The sequence below is a fragment of the Anthonomus grandis genome, chromosome 6 (genome assembly GCF_022605725.1).
Source record: "Anthonomus grandis grandis chromosome 6, icAntGran1.3, whole genome shotgun sequence".
Taxonomy (NCBI): Eukaryota; Metazoa; Arthropoda; class Insecta; order Coleoptera; family Curculionidae; genus Anthonomus; species Anthonomus grandis.
The window spans coordinates 33930746-33957337 of NC_065551.1; the positions used below are offsets into that span (position 1 = coordinate 33930746).

General features: G+C 33.8%; 3 protein-coding genes across 4 annotated transcripts in view; 2 read left to right on the plus strand and 1 right to left on the minus strand.

Annotated features, from left to right (window-relative positions):
• Window positions 1-887, plus strand: part of LOC126737240 ((E3-independent) E2 ubiquitin-conjugating enzyme UBE2O) — a 37992-nt gene extending 37105 nt beyond the window's left edge. For both annotated transcript variants that reach the window (XM_050442034.1, XM_050442035.1), the window contains exon 16: window positions 417-887. In XM_050442034.1, coding sequence (XP_050297991.1) covers window positions 417-545 — 129 coding nt within the window. In that variant the 3' untranslated portion in view covers window positions 546-887. The remainder of the gene's footprint in view (window positions 1-416) is intronic.
• Window positions 888-4961: 4074 nt separating this feature from the next.
• Window positions 4962-26592, minus strand: LOC126737247 (importin subunit alpha-1). Its single transcript, XM_050442055.1, has 10 exons — window positions 26434-26592; window positions 26179-26244; window positions 25803-25971; window positions 25600-25747; window positions 25128-25511; window positions 24975-25070; window positions 16821-17023; window positions 15808-15968; window positions 15508-15747; window positions 4962-5287 (listed from the first exon to the last, which is right to left on the minus strand). Exons 2-10 carry the CDS (start codon window positions 26230-26232, stop codon window positions 5189-5191), a joined length of 1554 nt encoding a protein of 517 aa, XP_050298012.1. The 5' UTR covers window positions 26233-26244; window positions 26434-26592; the 3' UTR covers window positions 4962-5188.
• LOC126737249 (uncharacterized) lies at window positions 5800-11260 on the plus strand. The gene is made up of 2 exons (XM_050442057.1): window positions 5800-7152; window positions 10861-11260. The coding sequence occupies exons 1-2, from the start codon at window positions 6107-6109 to the stop codon at window positions 10895-10897; spliced, it is 1083 nt and encodes a 360-aa protein (XP_050298014.1). The 5' UTR covers window positions 5800-6106; the 3' UTR covers window positions 10898-11260.

The following is a 26592-nucleotide window of genomic DNA, read 5'->3' on the forward strand; positions in this document are numbered from 1 at the left end:
CCACGTTTTTACCCCTAAATCCATCCTCAAGGTTAATCCCTATATAATAAATTAACTTAAATGTTTGTGGCGTTGAAAGAATTGCTTTACCGGTAAGTCGTATCTCATCAACATTGTAATTCGTGTCTATGCAGTATTGTTTTTTTATACTAGGGTTGCTTTCTACTTTAAGATCTGATGATGCCTTAGGGCGAAACACGTGTAATAGTTTTTTAAAAAATAAAAATAATCTTAGACCATTGTGTCCCTCTAATCTGAATGAAAATGAATTTTCATCCTCAGGAACTTCTCTGTATTAATGCAAAAGAAACATGAAAATATTCTGAGAACCTCCAAAGTTATACTCAAAAATCTAATTCTTCCTGTGTCTAATTGTGTATTACCGTTACTTAAACATTTATTATTATATTTTTCAGGATCCTATAAAACCGGGATTTCCTTTACTCCCGGTAAGCAAAGGCCTAAAGCTATCCCTAAACGCCGCCCTAAAACAGTTCAGACAAGTACTGGCGATTAAGACTGTTGTTACGAACGACGTCGACTAAATCAGTATTAATTCGGAAGGCGTCAGGGTCGAATGTGATATTTTTTATTCTCATTTTGCTCGAGTTTATAGTGTTTATTCGTTTTTAATAACCGAGAGCAATAATAAAAATCAATTTCCTGACGCCCGGGTCATTTTTTTTTAGTTCTCTCTATCTCACTGTATTTTAGCGTTAATCAGTGCTGTAGTTTTTTTTTTCTTTTTGAATGAACGTTTAATTTCCATTATAGAAATCATTATTTATTTATTTATTATTTAGTTGTTGGAAAATCAAGAGTAATTAGTCTTGTTCCTCTTTGAGCTGTGGTATGTAACATTTCGAAATATACCTCTTACATACGTACCTTTTTTTTATTTGTTTTGTGTATTATTACGCAAGCGTATTATTATTATAAGTTTATTTATATTAATTTTCTTATTAGGCGACTTTTAGGAAAATGTTTGCACAAATCTCACAAATTTTTAAGATTGTTCTTCCTTAAAAAGAATTAATATATACAAATCTGCTTATTGTTACATAGGCTTAGGATTTTTCTAGAATTTACTTGAATAAAACTGTTACTGTTCATAAAATGTTTGTTTTACTTTGAACCAGTCGTAACTGCTCCATCTTACGTGTGTGTACTCGATTTTTTTAATCTAATTGTTGCATAGAGATCCGATGGAGGACTGAAGGGCCTACCATTACCATCGATCGGACGGAGGAGTAAACGGTTGTATTCCCATTTAAATGTATAACTAAGAAGCTTACTGGGATAAATCTACCCATTGCAGTTATTCGCTCGAGACAGGAATCTAAAGAAATATTATCGCGTCGCCGTAATTTATCAATGTCTATGTTACGGGTAAAGTTAGAATAACGGTTAAACTTAAGTTTACCCGGATAAACTGTACAATACCCAGAAAACAAAGGTAAAGTCCGAAATAATATTGAAACTACACATATTTCGGATTTTACCCGGGTAAACCGCGTTCTATCCGCTTTTGCGTGGGTAAAGTTGGATGTATGTAGGAATTATTATTGTATCATCTTTCAAGTTTTTAACGAGTTGGTGTCTACGAAAAGTGCAAATAGTTTTTATTTTAATAATGAACAATACCAAGAAATGTTAGAATCAGTCAAGTTGGCAAAAAACTCTAAAGCTAAGACTACGCTACAATATCGGCGGTTAAAGAGGTTTGACATATATTCTGTTAGAGGCGTTGAAAAGCTTATTGCTCGTGTATCGTCAGGTGAATCTAGCATTAAATATTACGTTACAAACGACGAAATGTTTGACATTTTGCATGATGCACATTTAGCTATAGGACATGGCGGTAAGCACCGTATGGAAAGCGGATGTAAAAAAAAGTACAAGAATATAACTCAAGATGTTATTAAGTTATATCTGCGCTTGTGTGAAGGGTGCCAAAAGAAACTGAAATCTGCCAAAAAACGACTTGTGGTTAAACCAATGGTTTTTTCGGAGATGAACAGCCGTTGTCAAATGGATCTAATTGACATGCAATCCCATCCGGATAGAAAATACAAATTTATTATGGTGTATCAGGACCACTTAACTAAGTTTGTTCAAATACGTCCATTAACGTCGAAAAGGGCTGAGGAAGTAGCTAAGAGCCTGGTAGACATATTTTGTATTTTCGGCGCCCCATCTATACTACAATCGGACAACGGCCGGGAGTTCGCCAACCATGTCATTGAAGAGTTATCTACGATGTGGAGTGGCTTTAAAATAGTCCATGGGAAACCACGTCACAAGGCAGCGTGGAAAGAGCAAATCAAGATATACAGAACATGCTTATGAAGTGGATGGACGATGAAAACTGCACGCGATGGTCAGAAGGTCTAAGATTTGTTCAGTTAATGAAAAATAAGGCATACCATGATGGGATAAAACAAGCTCCTTATGCCGCCATGTTTGGGCGTGATATTAAAGTCAGGCCGACTTGCCTGACTTTGCCTGCTTGCGGCTCAGGCCGTTGGATAGGCCATCCACATCAGCTTTTCCAAAAGAAGCTATTAAAAATCTACGAACCGAAGAAGAGCTCGAGAAAGTGCTAAGGGAATTTGCTTTAGGTGAACAGCCTCAACAAGAAATAAATATAAACCAGTCTATGGATAGTGACCCAGAACCAGACAATTTGCAAGAAGATATTACTGAAGGTGGCAATATGGAAAATGGCAACAATAATTATCGAGAAAACGCTAGTAATACAGAAACTTCAGAAAATCGGAGCGAGTGTGACAATTTAAATACATCAGGGAATATAAGGTGTGAACTTTGCTTGTACCAAAGGAATATACAGTCAAACAGACTAGACGCAAAAAGAAATTTAGAAAATCAAGCAAAGAACATGAAAGCTTTATGTAATTCAAAGTTTCCCCCATGTTCTGTTGGAGATACAATGAGAGTAAAAATTCCAGACGTTGATCGAGGAAGGGGTGATTTTAGAAACATTCTTATGACAGTTATCGAGAAAACTGACGACGATTTGTATAAGCTAGCGAACAAGAGAGGAACTATCGAAGAAATGTTTTCCAGGAACCAATTTTCTGTGTGCAGTGAGAAGCTTATTGAGATGGAAAGTGTATCACCGGAAAAGAATAATTTAAGACAACTTGCAAACGAACAGTCACTTTTAGGAGGTCAATGTTATAAACGATGCAACTGTAAAACTAAATGCATGATCAATAAATGTAAATGTAAAGCTATTGGAAATCTTTGTAACTCGAAATGTCACAGCAGCTTGTCTTGTTTGAACAAATAGATTATATTATCTTTTACTTTGTTAGGATACAGTTTTAGTGTAACCTTTGATTTGTAAAATCTGTTTTTTTAATTAAATAAATTTCTCCAAGTATTTATGGCGTTATTTTTTAACATTAACCATCCAATTTGGACTTTACCCATGTTTTCTGGGTATTGTGCAGTTTATCCGGGTAAACCTAAGTTTAACCGTTATTCTAACTTTACCCGTAACATTTATATTATATATTTCTTATGAGGGTTTCTGGGAATGTAATGTTGGGGAATTTGGATAAAAACGTTCACTAGTCAGAGATTTGTTTTCTTTTTGTTAAGTACGTTATAATAAGTTTATCCTTTTTAAATAATAAAGTCGTTCACAATAGATTGAGGTTCAGTATTTCACATCAGAAGTGGGATATAGTACTCTTAAGTGTTAGTGAACCGTTATTTGCGGGTGTGTGCTATTGTTCTGTGACAATATGGATAAAAGAAAACATCGTCATCGTGCAAAACGCATTAGCTCGAGTTCTTCAAGTGACAGTGTTAAAAGAACCCCTAAACGTTCTTATACCCCAGAAAGTTCGCCCCCAAACCAATGTCAACTGGATACAGGTTTGATAGATTTAGTTAAAATGATAAGTACTGAAAAACGTATAGCCATCAGTCAGTAAATGACGTTGATATTAGCGAGTCCTATCGTTAGTGACAATAATGAGTGGTTATTAAAAATTGATGAACTTTCGAATATTTATGGTTGGTCTGACTTAAATATGATGGCATTTAGCAACAAATAAATTAAAGGGACCAGCGGAAGCTTGGTATACTTAGTATAAGTAGTTTAGACTACTTTAGACAATCGAAATGTTGAAGCCGCCAATATAACAAACCCTTTGAAGTTAGCAGTATATTTACAAGCTTTTCTACCAGAAACGTTTTCTTTCGATACAAAAATGGAGCCTATTTATAAACTTTTAAATAAAAATCCTTTAAGCAGAAATGTAAAATGTTGCTCAGTGCTATAAGTAAGTGTAAGCAATTAGGTCATAATCAATACAATTGTACTCAAAATAATATACAGGGAGATCGTAATAAATTACATTGCAATTATTGCCGTAATAAGGAACATACAATTGATAATTGTTTTAAAAGGCAAACAAATAGTATAGATCAAGCTCTTTTAAGTACTTCTAAGAAGGCCAAGCAAGTACTATTTATTTCTAGAGACTTAATATTACATACATACATTACAAATATAAACATTTTATAAGCTAGGGATTATTAATGGAAAATTGCTCCCTTATACCGAAAGATTTATCTATTAAGTTAGATTTAGATGTTATTAAACTTACAAAGCCTGTAATAGGAAGGAAACAGTATTCGGAGGGTCAGAAATTGAAATTGACTCAAAACCTTTATGTGAAGTTTCCATTGACCTTATCAATTGAGTTGCTTGTGGTTAATAAGTGCATTCCAGGTGTATATTTCTTATGTGGGTTTCTGAGAATGTAATGTTAGGGAATTTGGATAAAAACATTCACTGTCAGCTAGTCATAGATTTGTTTTCTTTCTGTTAAGTCTTTAACGTTATAATAAGTTTATCCTTTTTAAACAGTGTGTGTTCTGTAATGAAACACACTATGATCTCGTATAAATAAAACACTAACATATTCACAAATAACTTTCGTTTATTCAAAGAAATAGGGCAAAAGATATAAAGAAAAATAACAAAATCTCCTTAATAAGCTAACGATTAGTATGGCGAAAAAACAGATCTAATAAAGACGTTTAGCGATTAACGATATAAAAATGCATTACAAAAATAGTGTTTTTTTTTTTTTTTTTTTTAATGTAAACGTTCACTTGGAATGGAAAATCACGATCGTGATTTTGACGCTTAAAAGTTGAAACCTCCGCTGGGTACGGACGAGGTGGGCGATTGAAAGACGATTTGTCCGTCTTGGCTGGTCGGCGCCGGCATATCTTCTACTTGACCCTAAAACAAAGTCGAGTTTTTAGTCATTTAACTCTTTTGTAATAAAACTACGATTTTTGTTTAAATTTTAAGCATTTGCGTCCCATTTTCTTAGTACTAGTGCTTAGTAAACCATGTGAGTTAAAATTTCACATTTTTGGTAGTCAAGTTCGAGTTCATGTTCCAAAGTTAAAAAGTTTAAAGTGGGATGCTAAGAATGGAAGTTGGTATATTTGTTGGGTATTGCCATGATGTTAAGGGCCTCAGAATATTTTTTCCTCATAGAAAGAAAGTTGAAATTTACAGAGATGTAATCTTTTTACCAGACCTTTCTACAGATGTTAACCAAGTCCTAAAGTCAAAAGAACAATTTTTTAAAGATCTCAGGCAGTTAATAAAATCTCTCGACTGCCTAAAATAAGTCTCGGCTTTAGTGTCTGTATTAAGAAAATGTTACGTCCTGTTATTAATATTTAATTATTTATGTATATCATTATTGTTAGATGTATTGTTAGATTGTTAGATACAAGTACTAATAATAATCATAATATTATTTACTAATATTTGCACATACAGTATATCATTTATTTTGCATAAATTCCGTTAGTCACCAATGTTAATCTTTTTCTACATTTTTGTTATGCTTAGGTCAGGTAAAATATTTCACTCTCTAAAAAAACCCGAAAGGGATCATATATACGCAATAAATTATCGGAAGATAAGTCGCAGCTTGTCTGTAAAATTTTGGGTGACAAATAAAATCGTTGATGAACGCTTTCCGTTGTTTAATATTAAAAACCCTCGTAACATATCAGAAGTGGGATAACCCTACGTGTTAAAATGTGTGATAATATCGATTATGATGGCTCCCAAAGTGACAAAAGTGGTGGTGAAAACTCAGAAAAAAGACAAAGCCGGGGAAACGCGAAACAAATAAAAGAAAGGGTGCGGAAAAGACCTCCGAGTTCATCCAGTTCAACCAGTAGTAGTGATAGTGAATCGGAGTACGTGTCCCGAAAACAAAAAAAGACTAAAATTGAGGAAATAATTTCAAAAAAAGTACATGCCATCATTAAAAAAATGCAAATTCCGGGTAATGCGCCGTTAAATAATGCAGTAGTGATACCGCAGAATTCGCCGGGAAGTTCGGAAAATTTTTCTCATTGTGAGTTGGTGCCGAATTTCGATCCGGAAGCCGGTGATATAAACGCGGTTACGTGGATAAATAAAATTGAACAATTGGCTTTAATTTATAGTTGGACTGATTTAAAAAAATCATACTTCTTGCAAGCCAAGCTAACAGGTATGGCCAAAATTTGGTACAATGGGTTGTCAGATTACAACAAAACATGGGATGAATGGAAAGAGGCGATTTTAAATGCATTTCCATCTCATGCATATTTTGTAGATAACTTAAAAAAAATGCTGAACAGAAAGAAGTTAGCAAAGGAAAGTATGCTTCATTATTATTATTCTAAATGTATGCTGATTAGAAATTGTGATATCTCGGACACCAATGCGGTTTCTTGCATTATTGACGGGTTGCCACCAGAACATCAGGGTACCGCAAAGTCAGCAAATTTTAAAACGCCTGATGAACTCTTTCGTGGGTTTTTGTGTAAGCTCGACAAAGAGGGACCAGAAAAAATTGAAATTAATGGTCAAATCTTTAAGAAAGAAAACATCGTTTGTCCAATTTGTAAAAAACCAGGACACCAAGCCCGCAATTGTTATTTCAATAAGGAGACCAACAAGGCGGGACCATCTTCGGACAAAACGCCATATGATAGGAGGGCTACTAAGCAGTACACGCATTGTCAAAAACTGGGACATCTAAGGGAGGATTGTTGGCACCTCAAGAGTTCCAAGGTACATTTGCTAAAAAGGTCAGTAAAAAATAAAAAATTTATTTTTAATATTATAATTAATAATGGACCATATCGAGCATATTTAGACACGGGAAGTGAGCTAAATGTAGCACGACTTTCACTTTTAAATAAGTTTACAGATATTTTCCTAAAAACTTCCGATATTGTAATTAAAGGGTTCGGAGGTGACTTTTTGTTTCCAAAAGGAAAAGCAGAATTAAAATTTACTTTTAATGATTTTTCTATAAACTCCCAAGTACATTTTGTAGATTTTAATTTGGGTAATATTGAAATAATTGTGGGACAACCCATAATTAATCACAAAGAGGTTTTATTAACAATTCAGGGAAATTCATTTGAAATACAAAAATATACAGGCAAAACTAAAATTCCGATAATTTTAAGGGATGATGTTCAAATCGAACCACATTCTGCTTTAAATGTGCCTGTAGAAATAAACCCTAATGACACATTATTGTTTTCTACTACGACGCATAGTAATAAAAATGAAAAATATTCCATTCTCAGCTGTTTACTAAACAAAAATCAAAATTCGATGGTAGTCATTAATAATTGTTCACAAAAACTATGTATGCAACAAGGCAGAATTTTGGGGCGTGCATTTTCAATTAATTTCCCTGCAAATTACTCTAAAATCCTAGAAATCCAATCTGTTAAGTCTTTAAATATAGCAGAAGTAAAATTTAATGAAAATGTATTGAATGAAATAGAAAAATCTCAATTCTTTAAACTTTTAACAAAATTCCAAGACTGTTTTGCTAAAAACACCTCTGAATTGGGTGTAACAGATTTAATTGAGTTCGAAATTAACTTAGAAAAGACGGAACCGATTTTTTATCGCCCGTATAGATACTCAGAAACTGATAAAGCCATTATAAGATCAAAAGTCCAAGATCTATTAGAAAATAACATAATAAGACCTTCAAATTCTGCTTTCGCTAGTCCTGCTGTACTTGTAAAAAAGAAAAATGGCGATCATCGCCTATGTGTCGATTTTCGCAAATTAAATTCTCAGACTATTAAAGATAGATACCCTTTAAATCACATAGAAGACCAGATAAACTACTTAAGAGGAAAAAAATATTTTGCAAGTCTGGATTTGAGCCAAGGCTATTATCAAATTAAAATGGCACAAAACTCAATAAATAAAACAGCTTTTGTCACACAAGATGGACAGTTTGAGTTTCTACGTATGCCATTTGGCGTCTCTAATGCACCAATAACATTTCAGCGACTAATCAATAATCTTTTTGTCAGGTTAAAGGGTAAAATCAGCATATATATAGATGACATTTTACTCTCCGCTGAAACAGTTCAAGAGCTTTTAGAAATTTTAAAAATGGTATTGGAAATTTTGAAAAGCGCAAATTTAAAGTTAAATATCGAAAAATGCTATTTCTTTGAAACATGCATAAATTATTTAGGTTACGAAATCAGTTTAGAGGGAATTAAACCGGGTCAACATAAAATAAATGCTGTAGCAAATTTTCCAAAACCCCAAAGATTGCATCAAGTACGTCAATTTTTGGGACTAAGTTCGTATTTTAGGAAATTTATTAAAAATCATGCAATGATAATTTCTCCTCTAACCGATTTATTAAAAAAAGATGCTGCATGGACTTGGTCGGAAGCACAAGAAAATGCTTTTAACAAAATTAAAATGTTATTAACCTCCAGACCAATTCTAACTATTTATGACCCAAGTCTAGAAACTCATACCGATGCAAGCTCATCGGGTGTAGCGGGTATTTTATTACAAAACCACGAGGGTCTTTTTAAACCAGTCATGTATTTTAGTAGAGCCACTAGCAGAGACGAAAAAGTTTTTCATTCTTATGAACTCGAAACATTAGCTGTAGTCGAGTCAATCAAAAGGTTCCATATTTATTTGGCAGGGATACATTTTACCGTTATCACTGATTGCGCTGCAGTGCGCTCTACATTTACAAAACGCGACTTACTTCCTCGAATTGCTCGATGGTGGTTAAGCATACAGGATTATGATTTTGAAATAAATCATCGCCCTGGAAACAAAATGCTCCACGTCGACGCACTTAGTCGAAATATCCCTACATCTAATAATATCCTAACTATTGGAACACAAGATTGGTTCCTAAGCATTCAATTGCAAGATCCGGCATTAAATCTAATTTACAAAAAATTAAAATCTCACGATTGTGACAAACAAACAAAAAATACATACGTTATAAAAGATCACAGACTTTATAGGAAAACCGCAGATAAAAAAGAAAAAGTTGTCATTCCTAAATCTGCAAGATTTAATATTCTGCGGAAATACCATGATGATATTGGCCATTTAGGCTATAAAAAATGTGAGTCACTAATTAAAAGTACATTTTGGTTTAAAGGAATGACAAAATTTATAAAAAAATATGTTTTTGCCTGTCTAGACTGTGCATATAAACGGGGTCAATACGGAAGAAAAGAGGGTTTTCTTTTCCCAATTGACAAACCAAATCAGCCTTTACACACATGGCATATTGACCATCTAGGCCCATATACAAAAAGTGTAGGTGGATATTCTTACATATTAATGGTAGTTGACTCATACTCTAAATATTTATTTGCAAGACCATCAAAAACCGTTCAATCGGGTGAAACAATAAAACATTTAAAAGACCTTTTTAGTTTATTTTCTGTGCCTAAAAGAATTGTTTCAGATTGCGGAAAGGCTTTCAAAAGTAAACAGTTTAAAGACTTTTCTCAAGAATACAAATTTCAACACATTTTAAATGCTGTAGCTTCACCCAGATCAAACGGTCAAGTGGAAAGGTATAACCTAACTTTAACAACTGCCATTAATACAAGTATATCTGATGAAAGCGAATGGTGTTTAGTTTTACCGGATGTGGTATGGGGTATTAATAACTCCATAAATTCGAGTACAGGAATGTCTCCTCACAAATTAATGTTTGGGTTTGACCAACTTAAACATCCTGCTTTAGACTGTACCAATCCAAAGGTAAACAGAACACAAGATTCGCAAATTGCAAAAAAAAACATGGATAAACAGGCATTAAAAATGAAACGAATTTTTGATTCTAAAAGAAAACCTGCAAAATCCTATAAAGTGGGCGATCTAGTACTGTGGGCTGGTTCAGGAACCGCAAACACAGATGTATATAAAAAAACGGGTCTTAAATATGGAGGCCCATATAAAATTAGCAAAGTCCATTCAAATGACAGATATACAATTTCTGCTTTAAAGGGCATGAAAGGGTATAAGAAGTACTCAGTAACTGTCCCGGTGGATCAGCTAAAAGTATATACTGGTGGAGTTTGGGAACAATCCGATTCGGATAGTTCAATAAATAGTACAGATGAACTTTTAGATTTGTTAGAGGGATAAAAAAAAAAAAAAAAAAAAAAAAAAAAAATAATAGAGCTCTAATGGGAGCATAAAACTAAAATAATAAAAATAAACTAAAAACGCCTTTATGGGCATAAAAAAAAAAAAAAAAAAAAAAAAAAAAAAAAAAACAGAGCTCTAATGGGAGCATAAAACTAAAATAATAAAAATAAACTAAAAACGCTTTTATGGGCATAAAAAAAAAAAAGAAAAAAAAAACAGAGCTCTAATGGGAGCATAAAACCAACAAAACAAAAACTGAATGCTCATAGAAAAAAAAAGAGACAAAAGACATAATGCTTATATAAATTGAAATGATATTTTATTGTTTTCAGAGAAAATAAAAGGAAGTCGAGGACGACCAAAAAGTAGGATGGCCGAGTGTTACGTCCTGTTATTAATATTTAATTATTTATGTATATCATTATTGTTAGATGTATTGTTAGATTGTTAGATACAAGTACTAATAATAATCATAATATTATTTACTAATATTTGCACATACAGTATATCATTTATTTTGCATAAATTCCGTTAGTCACCAATGTTAATCTTTTTCTACATTTTTGTTATGCTTAGGTCAGGTAAAATATTTCACTCTCTAAAAAAACCCGAAAGGGATCATATATACGCAATAAATTATCGGAAGATAAGTCGCAGCTTGTCTGTAAAATTTTGGGTGACAAATAAAATCGTTGATGAACGCTTTCCGTTGTTTAATATTAAAAACCCTCGTAACAAAAATGAAAGACAAAAAAATCTGTGTGAAGAAATGGAACATTAGCACGAACCACACGATCAGTATAACCTGCACAAGAAAATAATAGGAAACAGACTTTTTCAAATATAAAAATAGAACAAACGGCGCAAGATAGCAATGTATTTGCAGATGTTAGGCCTCCGTTAGAAGATAATCTGGAAGATGGCTTCTCTGGGCTGTCAATTCCAATAGAAGAGATTTCTAACCCAATAAAAAGCTCGAAAGGTAAGAAAACGGTTGGGCCAGGTTTGGTGTCCGTGGAATTGCTCAAATTACTAGACAACGAAAGTATTAAGAGGCTACAAAGGCCTTTCAACCAAATTCCCAACCACATGGCTTACATCGCTTTTCATCTCACTCCCAAAAAAAGAACAACGCAACAAAATGTGAAGATCACAGATTGAGCAACCTCGAAGAAATAGTCCGTTTTTTTCTCAAAGACAACAGCTTAAATTAAATCGTAATAATTTAAATCCCCAAGTTACAGCTCTTAAATATATTGGAAAATAAGGTCAAACCATTGCAAGTGTTTCGCCTGTACTAGGCACCATGACTTCTTCTTGTTCATAAGAAAAACGCAAAAAAACTACTAAATGATACATTTTTCAAGATTAAAAATTCAAAGTTGGTTCAGAACAATAACGACCAAAGAAAAAATATACTAATGTGTTTCATAGATTCCGAAAAAGTTTGATGGAGTGCATAATAAAATCATAGACTCCTTCCAATGCTGAGGTGACTTGACATAGATCAAAACCACGTACTGAAAACTTGTACTGGAACCAATCAGCTGCAGCTAGATGTGACAACAATGTTACAAAGGCACAGAATCCTTAGAGGTGTATGACAAGGATGTGTCCTCTTCCAACAATAAGATCTTGAAGGACAACTAATTGGGAATCAAAATAAATGGCACATGGATCAACAATATGCGTTATGCAAATGACACAGTTCTGATAGCAGATGAATGAATGACCTCCAAAGGCTCCTGGACATAGTTGGAATGCACGGCTCACTTATGGGATTTAAAATCAACATAAAAAAGACGAAATTACTAGTGGACACCCGCAAATTAGGCGAGTTCAGAAATACGAAGGTCTCTTATATTTCGAGTTTCCCTGTGAAGACCTTAAACGAGTAAAAGCTATCTGATGACTTTATGGCTATGTAAAGACTGGGCATAGAGTGCTAAAAAAATCAAAACATGTTAAAGATGTCAAGAAAATGATACAATATCAATAAAAAACTTGCGAACTAGATTTTCCAAAAAAATTTGACAAATTAAGTAAAGAAAATCTTATATCCAATATCCAAGCAAAACACTCGGCACCTGAATAAAATGAATTGTGTTGTAAAATTTGCTAGATATTCAATTTAAGTTGTTTTAGACAGAGTGGCTTAACTTCCACAAGTAACGTACTGTAAAACCCTGGACAATAATAATGGAGGGAAAACCTGTTTGTGTTAATTCTTGTGTAGTTGATAGCTATATCTTCTTGTGTGATACCCATGAATTTTATTTTGCAAAATTTAATTATCTAGGTTTTCCTTTAAACTTTTTGCTCTAATAATAATAACATTTGCTCTATAGCCAAGACTAACAAGAACTCTAACAGCCCACATTGAATAGCAAATAAAGTCTACATGGGTGGTGAATGTCCCCATGCTAGAACAGAGTAGAACATTCTACTTCTAGCTATGATAAGCAATAATATGTTCTTCCCATGTTAATATTGTATCAAGAATCACACCAAAGAATTTTACGAAACCTATATCATGACATTGACGTTTTCGTTTTTAAACTCTCAATAGCAACTTATTTGTCTCTTAAATGTTAAAGACCAGTTGATTAGCCAGAAACCAATCAAAAATTCCCCACTACGCCTCCTCAGTTCTATCCATAGCAGGTATTAAGTTTTTTCTATAACAACAGCCGCTGTATCATCGGCGTACAAGATTAATCCCGTGCCAAGTACCCCCTCAGATAGTAAATGCCAGATAGAAAAAGCGAGAAGGCTATTCATGAAATTCAAAACCGTCTTTACGAAATCTGACTTGGGCTTCAATCCCAGAATAAGATTCACAACATGTTAGTATGTATGGAAGATTTAAAAAATGGTACTCAACTGTCTGGAATAAGAAAATCATGCAACTGTAAATTTTCGAACCATAACGACTGAGGAAATTTGTCGACTCCCCAATCTTTGCTGTATGATTATCTAAAGGAATAGTAGCAAACAGAATTAAAGGAGCATAGAGACCCCTATGGCCTCTCAGGTAAGCTTTTAAAAATGGAGAAATCAGGTAGTGAACTAACATTTATTAAGACAACTTAATACTACATGATGTCGCCGTTCAACTGATCAAAAACGCTAGTGTATATACAGGAACCATAGAGAAGTAGTTTAAGATAGGACACCGATGGTCGAAAGTGCGTCGTTTTCAAAATACAGAATATTGAAATTTTTCAAAAAAATCAAATTTGACCCAATGTATGAAAAAAGCTTAGCGATTTTAATGAACACACATATGTATTCAATTTTTAGAAGGAAAAAGGGGTACGCCACTGTTTTCTTGAGAAAAACAAGTTTTTCTCTGGTGGGCACAAGCGTTGCGTATATGAGTTGTTCCATGGCGCCCCTAAACAAAAAAGTCTATAGGTCTCAAATCAGGTGACCTTGGTGGCTAAGATACTGGATTACCTCTATCTATCCATCTGTTGTTGTAGGTCTGGGTCCTAGGCAAGCACTTATAGCACGAGCGAAATGTGCTAGATAGTCTTAAAATCACTTTTTTTCAAGTAAAGGAAAATGTAAAACGCTCTCTAATCTCGCACTATGGGAACGTGAAGAATAGTTAATCTTATGAGGGTAATTTCCAAAAAAAAAAAAGAAGAGTAAATTACAGTTTTTTTTTAATCGTCACAAAAGTGCTCCAACTAAATTGGCTTTGACTACCGAACTTATTAACTTAAAGTCGTTTTTCACCCTCAGAAATCCCATTAATTAATTTGTCGTGAAACAATTATGAAAATATTTCCAGTGGTTTCCAAGTTATGACCAAAAATGTCCATCAAGTAATAAAATTCATAAAATTGCAATTCGGTTTTAAAATCTTCAAATTTGGTGACATCTGGATCTTGAATGATAAAATCCGCTGTAAGTGAAAAAGTTTTTGAGTTACAAAAAACGTTTGTATATGAAAGTGTTCGAAAATAATTGGACTTTTTTATGTGTACTTTCTTTTAAAAATGTTTCAATTATTTCATGGAAATATTTGCAATAAAATTGAGAAATCGGTAAAAAAATTAGCGAAAAAAAGCGGTGCAACCAAAAATGGCCTTTTTATTCGAATCTTGAATTCAGAGTAACATTTTTACGCTCAAATTCATCCTCAGGAATTCCACTATTTTGCCGTGAAACAATTATGAGAATATTTCCAGTGGTTCCCAAGTTATGACCAAAAATGTCCATCAAGTAATAAAATTCATAAAATCGCAATTCGGTTTTAAAATCTTCAAATTTGGTCATATGTATTTGAATCTTGAATCACAAAATCGCCTTTAACTCAAAATGTTTTTTAGGTACAAAAAACGTTTGTATATGAAACTATTCAAAAATAATTGGCCTTCTTTTATCAGTACTTCTTTTAAAAATATTTCAACTATTTCATGGAAATATTAGCAATAAAATTGAGAAATCGGTAAAAAAATGAGCGAAAAAAACCAAATATGCCATTTCTATTTAAATCTTGAATTGAGAGTAACGTTTTTACGCTCAAATTCATCGTCAGGAATACCACTACTTTTGCCCTAAAATAATTATGAGAATATTTCCAGTGGTTCCCAACTTCGTTTTCGTTATTTTAACAACGAAGACAAAGGACCACAACACAGTCCATGAAGAACTGGGTACACTACGTATTAGAAATCTAACCTATCCTGGGTACTATCTAATTTAAAACCTCTTTAAAACTCTTAATCCATGTAAATCCAACCATTTCTTATTCCATCACCGGTAAAGCTTGAAATATACATCACTGTTAGGCAAATTATACATTCCGGAATTAAATGTTAACGGTGCAAAAGTTTTCTGGTAAAATAGTGCCTGGGCTAACCGATATTTCTATAAATTAAAAACGAAAACTTGCAACTTCGTTGTGTTACACTGCCAAAAGTATAACGATTTTTATATACCGGTTTAAACAAGATCAAAATACTAACCTCACTAAAGAAATTCTCAATAATACTAAGAGCTTTCTCGTAAATCTTTTCATTCTCGTGACTCTGAAGGGACTCGATCAAATCTAAACCGCCACACTCTTCGATAACGACCGCGATTTTCTCGGTTTCGCCGATTTTCTGGGCGGCGGTTAAAATGTTGCTTAAACCGTCGAGCACCACCGAAACAGTCTTGAAGTCTTTGGAGTTGAGCAGGTTGCACATCGGTTTCAGGGCGCCCAACTATAAAAACACAAAAAGAAGTTATTCAAGGCAAAACCAGCTTATTAGGTATGACATTACTTCGACAAGTTTCGCCAGTTGGGCAATGTTGCCGCCACTAGTAAAATTGGTGACGGCCCAAGCGGCTTCTTTTTGGCTTTTAAAGTCGCCCGTTGATAAGACGTGGAGCAGGCAGGGGATGATGCCCGCGTCGATGACTTTTTGAATTTGATCGGAATTGCCTGAAAAAAGAGACAAAGCCGTAAGTTATAAAGGCAATAGCTAAAATTAAATTACGAGACAGTTTTATCACTAACCAAAACTCTTTATTTTTACTCTCGACACGTGTTTCGCTAACAATGTTAGCATCTTCGAAGATGCTGTCGAGGGAAAAATTAAGAGTTTTGGTTAGTTTATTGATTTATTCAGGCCAAAAAGTAAAAAAACTATTACACAAGTCAAAATACAGAAAAAAAAAGAATTGCAATTAACATTACAATAATAATAAAACCCATGCAATAACTAAATAATACTATTAGATAATCCACAGATAAAGTAAAAATACATAAAGAATTAAGCATAAACTAACAATTACAAAGCAGCTTCAACAGAAATACTATATAAACATGAAACACAAAATACTCCTAAAAAGCCACAGTGGAGTGTAGAAATTCCTCAAATGAGTAAAAAGGGTTGTTAATTAAGAAATCTTTAACTTTATTTTTGAATATACAAAGTGACAGAACCCTTTCAGAGAGAGGCAAAGAGCAATCAAATTTTACTCTGTAGTGCAAAACTCCAGTTCTTGATCTGGAGAGTTCCATTGACTCTCCAGTTGAAATTAAAATATCATTATTTCTGGTAAAATGCCGGTGAATATCAGCATATGTTACACAGACAGCCACATTTTCCCTAACATATAACAGGCACACTAGAATAAATTAATATAGAGTGAGAATTTTCAATTTCCTGAAGTGGTAAAACTGTCTTGTAATTTGAGTGTCACACCAAAGGTTCCAACCATAAAACTAACAATAGCTGAAGTTTACATCAGAATAACTAATTGACACCTAAGTATCAAGAAGAAAACTTACCCGCGGTAATATTGGACAAAGTCCATGCGGCCTCCTTGATAATATTGAGCTTGGGATGCTGTAGGAGTGCGGGCATGACGTTGAGAGCGCCCGCGTTAAGAACGGCGTCCGTTTGCTGATCGTTGCCGGTTACGATGTTGCCTACAGCCCGTACGGCCGGGGTGAGGACTGTATTTTCGTTACTCGACAGTAGCTGGACAAGCCTATGAGAGAATTTTTTACATTACAGTGACAACTCTTAAAACAAGAGCATACGACAAATCTTAAGCTTCAATTTGTTTACACTCTAGTCTCCATAAAAAATGTATTTTCCCAAACCTAATAAATAAAAATATTGGTTTCACTGTATGAATTCATGAATGTTCTGCAATAGATAATAATTTTTACAAAATATTCACGGATTGTTAAAATATTAGAGATGGATTATAACTTGAGGTTATCTGTGGCACATAATATAATTTACATGACCCATCATGGTGTTTTGCAAAAACGGGTACTGTTGCATTCATGCCTTTCCTTACAAGAAAAATCACACAAATGGAAGGAGAAATAAAATTGCGGAAAAAAACTTGCTACAGTTAAAGCTAGTTCTAGCCACCCTAATGGCACTACTGACTTTCCAACTGCAGACATTTCTATCAAAGTCAACAATGTCTTGAAAGAGCTAATAATCTCATGACCTATTATATATAGATATATATAGTTTTTGGTATAACATAAACAATAAAAGATCAATTAATAAACTTCCTAATTTAATGTATTATAATGATAATGAGTTCGTTGGCTGTGAACAGATAGCTGAAGGTTTTGGCCAGTTTTTTTCAACAGTCTATAGTCCTATTAATAATATAAACAATAATGGTGCTTTTATCAATCAGCAAACAAAGTTAAATATGACCATTCCTAATTCCACCGTTTCCGTTGGGTTGATTTTTGATAAAATTTCCAAGTTGCCACCCAAAGTTAGTTCAGGACCCGATGGCATTCCGAATTATTTTCTAATAAAGTGTGTATGTACTATTTCATACCCTCTTTTTATAATTTTTAAAAGATCTTTAGATTCTGCAATTTTTCCAACCTTGTGGAAACATAGTTTTGTAATGCCAATTTTTAAATCTGGCGACAATAGCAAAATCGAGAATTACAGAAGTGTTTGTATACAATCAGCCATTCCGAAGCTCCTGGACAGTCTTATTTATCTATGATCAATTATATTTTTATTGTAAAGAGTTGTTACTTAGCGAACAACATGGATTTATTTCTGGAAAGTCTACTGTGACTAATTTGTTAGTGTTTCAGCAGTATCTGTTGAATGCCTTGGAGAGGGGATGTCAGATGGATGTAATCTACACCGACTTCTCCAAGGCGTTCGACAGAGTTGACCATAGTATTTTGGCAAAAAAAGTTGGATATTTTTGGATTTTCTAATCTTATGGTGAATTGGTTTGTAAATTCCCTGTCAGGGAGGACCCAGCAGGCACGAATAGGTAATGCAAGATCAAGCTATATTAATGTCACTTCAGGTGTTCCACAAGGTGGGCACTGTTCACCTTTGCTCTTTAATATTTTTGTGAATGATATTGGTGCCTGTTTTGAGAACAGTGACTTCCTTTTATTTGCTGATGATTTGAAGTTTTTTAGAGAGATTTTATCAATACTTGATCAGATTTTGTTGCAAAGTGATTTGGATAGATTGAATGAGTGGTGTGTTAACAACAATTTGTTTTTGAATGTAAGCAAATGCAATTATATAAGTTTTCTCAAGCGTACTAAAAGGGTTGTCACTTCATATAACATTCAAGGAAGTACACTTCAATATTGCAGCATAGTTAAAGATCTTGGTATCTTGTTTGATGTTCATTTGAACTTTAATGCAGACATAAACAATATTGTTCTCAAATCCTCTAAGAATCTGGGTTTTGTACTAAGGAACTGTAAAGAATTTTCTATAGAGACCTGTAAGAGGTTGTACATGTCATTGGTTGTTTCATTGCTGGAATATGGCTCAGTGATATGGTCGCCCTTTTACATGAATAATTGCTTGTCCTTGGAAAGAGCTCAGAACAAATTTATTAGGTTTTGTCTCTATAAACTTCGAATAAGAATTCCGGATGATCACGTTTATGATATTGTTTTAGAAATGCTTGATATGAAGACATCGAGACAAAGACGGATATATGCAGATTTAATTTTTTTGTATAAATTATTGAATGGTCAGATAATTTGTCCGGAACTTCTGATGACAATACAATTTAATATTCCATCTAGGAATTTAAGGCAGTATCGTATCTTTTCATTACCATTTCATAGCGCCAATTATGCATTACATGCTCCTATTGAAAGAACTCTAAGAATTGTCAATACTAGGGAGGTTGAAATTTTGGGCATTTCCTTATCTAGATTTAAGAGTCAAATAAGAGAAATTGTTTAATTTTTTTTTTTTTTAGTGCAATACTGAATATTATACTTTAGTAGGGTATATTTTTAGTATTTTTAGAATTTTATTATATTGATTTAAGTTATAAAACTATTTTCAGTATTTTACATTTATAAGTAGGCTTTATTACTGCTTAATAGTTAGTATTTTACTGTTAAGTATGGTTAGGTTCAATTGATTTTGTATTTAATTTACTGTTGTAATGGGGTTGATTCCGTAAAATAAATAAATAAATAAATAAAAATAAATAAATAAAGTTGCAGGAATTTAATTCTCCTTCTACCGATGATCTGATTAGGGATGATAAACTTGCAAGGACCATAAAGAAATCTAGTAGTGGAGAGGTTCTAATTTTTGTTATCAATAAATTGTCCTTAAGGAGGACGGTGTTGAGCAGCTCTATGTTCTGTGCCAAGTTGCTTACTACAAATTTATTGTTGCTCGTGTTGATATTCCACCACTGTTTCCTATGATTTTGTACAACCATTACTGTAAGATTGTTAAACCCATTGTGTCATCTCATACATCTTGCAATATTTAGTCATAAATATTCCTGAATTTGTCCCTGAATACCTAGAAACCTGGTTTCATCAGGTGTCTCTTTTTGGTTTTATCTTTATTCAGAAGTAGATTATTCTAGTTAAAGCAAACTTCAGTCTTCTGTATTGGTGTGTTACTAATAAACAAGTATAGTCGCTTCGCTCCTATACTTTTGGTCCGTGGGGACCAGTTTGGAACCTTTAGGTCTTGTCTGTGAATGGCTATAAAGAAATTATTAAAAAAAACAAAAATTATCAAGTGTACTTAGGTCTGGTCAGTCGGGGGGCCAACATTTATATGCCAAGGAAAGAGAGGACCAGTTGGGGTATCATGCTTCAAAGAACCATAATTTGTTATATAGTCGCGTTGTATGTCAATATAATGTGTTATATGTCAAATATCTGTCAACGTTTATTAATAAAACAATACCAAATTTCAACCCAATCGGATCAATAGCAAAAAAGTTAAGGTGTCACGTGACCTGGACCTTAAATGTCAAAAATCTATCAAAATTTATTAATTGCAACCCAAATCAACCCCAAATACCAAATTTCAACCCAATCGGATCAATAGCAAAAAAGTTAAGGTGTCACGTGACCTAAAGTTCACAATTTTGGAAAGTAATGAATTTTATCTTAAAAAAAGAATATCCCCTAAGAATAATGCCCTTAAACTTTAAAACAACCCGTACATTATTACAACTATTACTATTATTATAATTATTGTTTTCCTTACATTTGTCTTAAACCTTAAAACCCCCAGTATAATTCTATTACTATACTATTATCATCCCCATAAATGTTCCTAAATATCAATACCCTCTGTATATTACAAATATATATTTATTATTATTTATATTTATTAACCCTTTACTGCATACTGTATCATATTTGGAATGTACCCGCTTACACAGCAAAATGAACACATCGGTAGTATTGTTCAATTATACGACAGTTATTTCTCGTCAGAGACTGCCGCGCGCTATTTCACGCTAACAGCTGATTGATACGTTTTGTTTGAAAGTTTTTTGTTTCTTAAAATTATAATATTATCGAAAAAAAATTATTGGCATTACGGGTGAAGTGTAAGCTGTCCTATACGGTAAGTTATTTTTCATTTGATGGTAATTTAGGAGGTTATGTTTACAATTTTGTGCTTGTGCCATATATGGAACAATATGCAGTTATGTTTACATTGGTTGCTTTTATTTTCAGTTATGGACACAAAGAAATTTTATGGTACTCTACAACATATAGCTAATATAGACTCTGATGAAAGTGATGATCCAGATTTATCTGGCGACGAAGCTGAAAGTTGTGTAAATTCAAAAATACAAACCAACCAAAATGATTCAGATTCAGAATCCGACTATTCATCTGATGACGATATGCCCCTATCAGAAATTCGAAAACGAATATCGAAGAATATTGAATGGCACGAAGGTAATCTATTGAAAAACGATAACGAAATTCAATTTAGAGGTTGTCAGGATCTTCCGGATTCGATTCGTACGCTTGCAACTCCAGTAGAATACTTCAAATTCCTTTTCCCAAAAGAGCTCATAAGTTACATTACAGAGCAAAGTAATTTGTATAATGTCCAGTGTCAACCACACAAGCCTGTCCATACAAAAAGTCATGAGATTGATGAACATCCGATGAACTGTCATCGGAATCTGCATTTTGACTTCTCTAATACAGTTGCCTTCTACAAGAGATTATTGCAATGGTTCATTAGGCCATCCTGCTGTTTCTGAGGTTATGTGCTGCAATAGATTCGAGATGATAAAACCCTTTATTCATTTCAATGACAATAGTCAAATGATCCAAAGAGTTATTCAAAATTAGACCTTTTCTTACCCAAATAAGAGAAAGACTACTATTGGTACCACGTGAGGAACACCTTGCTATAGACGAGCAAATAATTCCTACCAAAGCTAGAAGTCAACTAAAGCACAAGTGGGGTTATAAGAACTTCTTTCTTAGCGGAATTTCTGGATTCAGCTACGATTTCGACCTTTTTGCAGGATCCCAAAGCAACCAAGTTCCTAACGGGCGCCCCAATTTAGGAATGACTAGTAATGTTGTAATAAGATTATCGGAGAGTGTTCCAAGGAATAACAAGTATAAACTATTTTTTGACAATTGGTTTACTAGCATACCTTTGATGATTTACTTACATAAAGAAGGGATATTACCTTTAGGGACAGTGAGAGCCAATCGTATACCATGTACATTACCATCTGAAAAAGATATGAAGAAAACTGGTCGTGGCATAGTAAAAGAAAAAATATCTCCCATAGATAATGTGGATATTGCAACAGTGTCATGGTATGAAAATAAAGTCGTGACCACCCTTTCTACCTATGTTGGTTCTGAACCTCGTGGTGAGAAAAAAAGATTTTTCAAAAAAGAAAACACTCATAAAATGATTGAATGCCCTAGAAGTGTTTTTGTTTACAATAATTATATGGGAGGCGTCGACCTTCTGGATGCCATGTTGGGATTTTATAGGATTAAAATTCGATCAAAGAAATGGTATTTACGCATATTTTTTGACATGTTGGATTTGTGTTGCGTAAATGCTTGGTTATTGTGGAGACGCAGCAATAAAGAATTTGAACTACCCCTTAAGGACTTCAAGCTGGCCATCGCTGATTCTTTATGCAATGCTAATAAAGAATATAAAAGAAGAGTAGGAAGACCTTTAGCAGAGGTTCAGACATTATATGCTATAAAAAAGAAGCGTGGACCTACCAAAGAAATTCCTCAACAAGAGGTGCGTCTTGATGGTATTGACCATTTACCAGAATGGAGTGAACAACAAAGATCAAGATGCAAGTTTCCATTGTGTAAATATAAATCTTTTGTGTCTTATACTAAATATAAAGTTTTCTTGTGTTTTAATAAAGACCGAAATTGTTTTTTGAGGTTCCACACTGAATAAATGATAATGTTGTTGCATAATGTTCCATATATGTCACTTTCCATTTTTTTATAAATAAATGAAGCAAATATTAAACAAAATTTTTTTTGGTATTTTTTACATAAATAAAGCGTATTCCTCCATCCCTGGGAATTTTTTCGGAGAAAACAAAAAATTCATGCAGTAAAGGTTAAAATGATCATAATAATTTGTTAAAATCCCGTTTAAAATCATCGCCGTAACATCAAGAATTAATTAGTAAAACATCGCCAAAATATCAAGAATGAATTATTAATAATATAGTCCGTGACGTCACGAGACGAACACGATGCAGTTTTAATCCTTACACGCCATCCTTCTCCCACGGAACATACTAATTTAACTCATTACTTTGTGCAGAAACGAACTAGGTTCGATTCATATCCAGCGTCACCTCTTTGTCCTTGTTCCACCCATTGCCCTTGAAAGTGTAAAATTATGTAAACAACAGAACGCGGCGAATTTTCCCGACTTAATGAGGACGATTTGATAAAAAATATGCCCATATTCGGAAAATTTTGAGTTTCCGCATATCGCCACTACCAATTCCTGATCATTTCGACCCATTTTTAGCCTCTAATTTTCAAATTTAAAAAGTCGGTCTCGGCCAAATTTAGCAGCGGCCGCCATTTGCTCGACAACGTTTTCGGTCAGATGATCGATGCAGAACGCGTCCGTACGCTTTAACGACGGGTGCTAGACCACACGAATTATTGTACCATGAGAGCCGGGCCCGAGGGGGTACCAATATTCAGCTGACCGATTTTTTGGACTTTTTATGGAAAATTGCATTTTCTTGAAAAATGGTGATATTTGAAACAAAACGGTATTTAGTGGATTATAGCCAGATAAATTCCGCGTGTCTGAAGGCAAAAATGGTCTTTCTACGTTGCATGGGCATGCCAGTATTAAGCGTCAAAGTTAAAAAAAGGTGTAGAGCAAAAACTACTCTAGGTACATGACTGTAGAGTATATCAGAAAAAAGCTCTTAAAAAGTGTTAAAAATTTTGAAAGTTTCAAATCTCCAAGTGCCACCCTTAAAAAGTTATTAAATAAAATGTGATTTTTTTTTGTAAATTTTTTGAACCTTCATGGAAAAAATTTTTTATTGCTCGCCCTGTATAGTTCACAAAAATGTCGGTTATATGGCATTTGAAAGACAAAAGATGATGCTGTTTTTTCATACTTTCATACTAGTTTTTCATCCAACTTTTTTTCCGAAATAAGTACCGTTTAGCGGAAAATTCAAAAAAACTGAAAATGCCAGAACTCATAAAAAAAAATTTTTTTTAAAAAAAGCTCTAAATATGTTATTTCTCTCATAAAACTAAGTCTTTTCGCCGAAAAATTTTTTTTATAAAAATTATCTTTTAGCCTCTGGACCATTTTGAATTTTTTTTTTACTCAATTTTGATCACTTATAATAAATCACCCTGTATACGGATCTGGCCCAAAAAGTATACAGATATGTAATTCGGTATAGACTTTTAGGCCTAGAAATTTCAAGTTATTTGAAAGCGTTAAAATTGAGATCTCGCGACGAAATCAAATTCGACACAATTTTTTATGAAATTTTGACTTTAGAGCAGTTCCGCTCCCTTCCGGGAGGTTCTAAAAATTTTTTGTTTCGTGTTTCATCATGCTCAATATATTGAGAGACCACATACCAAATTTCATTGTTTCACTATTCATACAGCCAAAGATATGAATTTTTATTTGCCAAAAAACACCCATTTTTGAGCCGCAGGTCGCGTACATAATATAGTCGCTAACGCTCCTTATAACAATTCATTTTATGCCTTTTGACTCTGACTAAATTTGAGGTTGTAGTCCAGGTGTGCCTGTACTAAAAAAATCCTTTAACAGTAGACATATGCACACATCTTATAGGCATCCCAATAGATGTACCAAAAATAAGGAAAAATCCATTAATAGAACAACATTAAGACTATATTTTATAGTCCAGGTGTGGCTATATTAAAAAATGTAATATTTTCTATAAATTTAATAATTGAACTCATCCTCTTGGACTACTATTTATGATAATAGTCCAGGGGTTCCAGTACTAAAACATGCAGTAATTTCTTTGAAAATTCATTAATAGAACAAAATTAGAATTACTCACTTACAATATATTTATGGTTATAGCCCATGTAATGAATTTTCCTGTGTACTCAATAAATAAATATCTAAATCAGTTTATAAATGTTTACCTTGGAACTAATCCAGTGTCCAAAACAGCCTGAATTTTATCATTATTCCCATCTGTCAAGTAAGACAGTGCCCAACAGGTATCAGCCAGCACATCCCTAAAAAAAATAACCATACAACACCTGATTAAACCCAACTACTAACATCCAACTTACTTATCCTGATAAGCCAAAAGCCTTGCCAAAACAGGCAAAGCGGGTTTAACCTTCTCAAAATCCGGACAGGGATTTTTGTTCCTGCACAAATTTGAGATGGCCCACACCGCGTTTCTCAGCAAAGACACGCTGGTATCTGGCTTAATAAGGCGCAGAATATCAGGTAAAACTCCAGCATCTAATACCATGTCTCTGGTTACAGGGCCATCGCCGGCGATGTTACCCAAAGCCCACACCGCTTGCTCGGCCAAATCTGTTTTGGGAGAGAGCAGTAGGGCTTGTAACTTTGGAATCGCCCCCTCTTGGACCACTGATGCTGTTTGTTCGGGAGTTCCGGAGGCGATGTTTGTTAATGCCCAACAAGCTTCGAACTGAAGGTTATTACTGGAAGAAAGCGATTGTCAGCACATCAAAATTAATGAAGCAGTGAATATTCAAGCACAATTTCAATGAAAATTGTATTATAACTAACTTGTGATGATTTCCCAAGAACTCTACACATCTAGGTACAACACCTAGCCGGATCATATGATCTATTGGTGGGTTTCTTTCCCTGCTCAAGGTCTTCCTGCAGGCCTGTGTGGCTTTAAACTGTACATCCTCGTCCTGGCTCATCATGCCTATAAAACACCAATAAGTAATGTTTAGAACATTTTAATGTAGCCCTTATTGTACCAAACATGATTTCTTCAGCTGTCATTGCTGAAGGACTGTTTTGTTGCTGCTGCAATGGCAAAGTTGGTTCTTCGCATGCCACTGATATGTTTCTCCTTTTAAGCAGTTGATCATCTTTTCTTGCCTTTCTGAGCTCTACGGCTTGGCCTATACGTCTTCGACGCATTTCCTAAATGAAATTTAATTGAAAAAAGAATGCATGCCTGCATGCATGAATATGCCTATTGTGATGTGAAATTACATTATAACCACAAATCTTTAAATATTTAAAGTAGCACATATTAACTCAAGTATGTGGCTGGTAAATAAAGAATATTTACAGCAATGTGAGGAATGTTTTTTTATAAGACCTGTGGAATGCAAGGAAGCTACTCACATCTGTATCCTTGCCTTTGTTCTTGAAAGAACGGATCCTATTTTCGTCTCCCATAGTTGTACAAAGCTGAAAAGTGTAATTTCGTTTATTTTAATCTCATGAATAGGGTTTTAGGTACTTAAAAATGATAATTGTTTGTTAAAAGACAGGAAAGTAGGAGCTTTCGAAACTATTGATAAGTCACGAATTTATTGCGTAATTTACTTGAACATTGGCAGTTTTCAATTGCTTGCGACCGTTTAATTAGGGGCTTACCTGTTTAACAGTAAATAAATGTAAGACTTAACGTAATTTAACAAAGAACTCGCACAATTTTATTTAAATTAACGAACTACGTGCTTTCCAGAGGGTCAAATGGCGGTTAACTTAACCGGCGACTGACTTTACGTCAATTGTCAACCATATGACATCTGT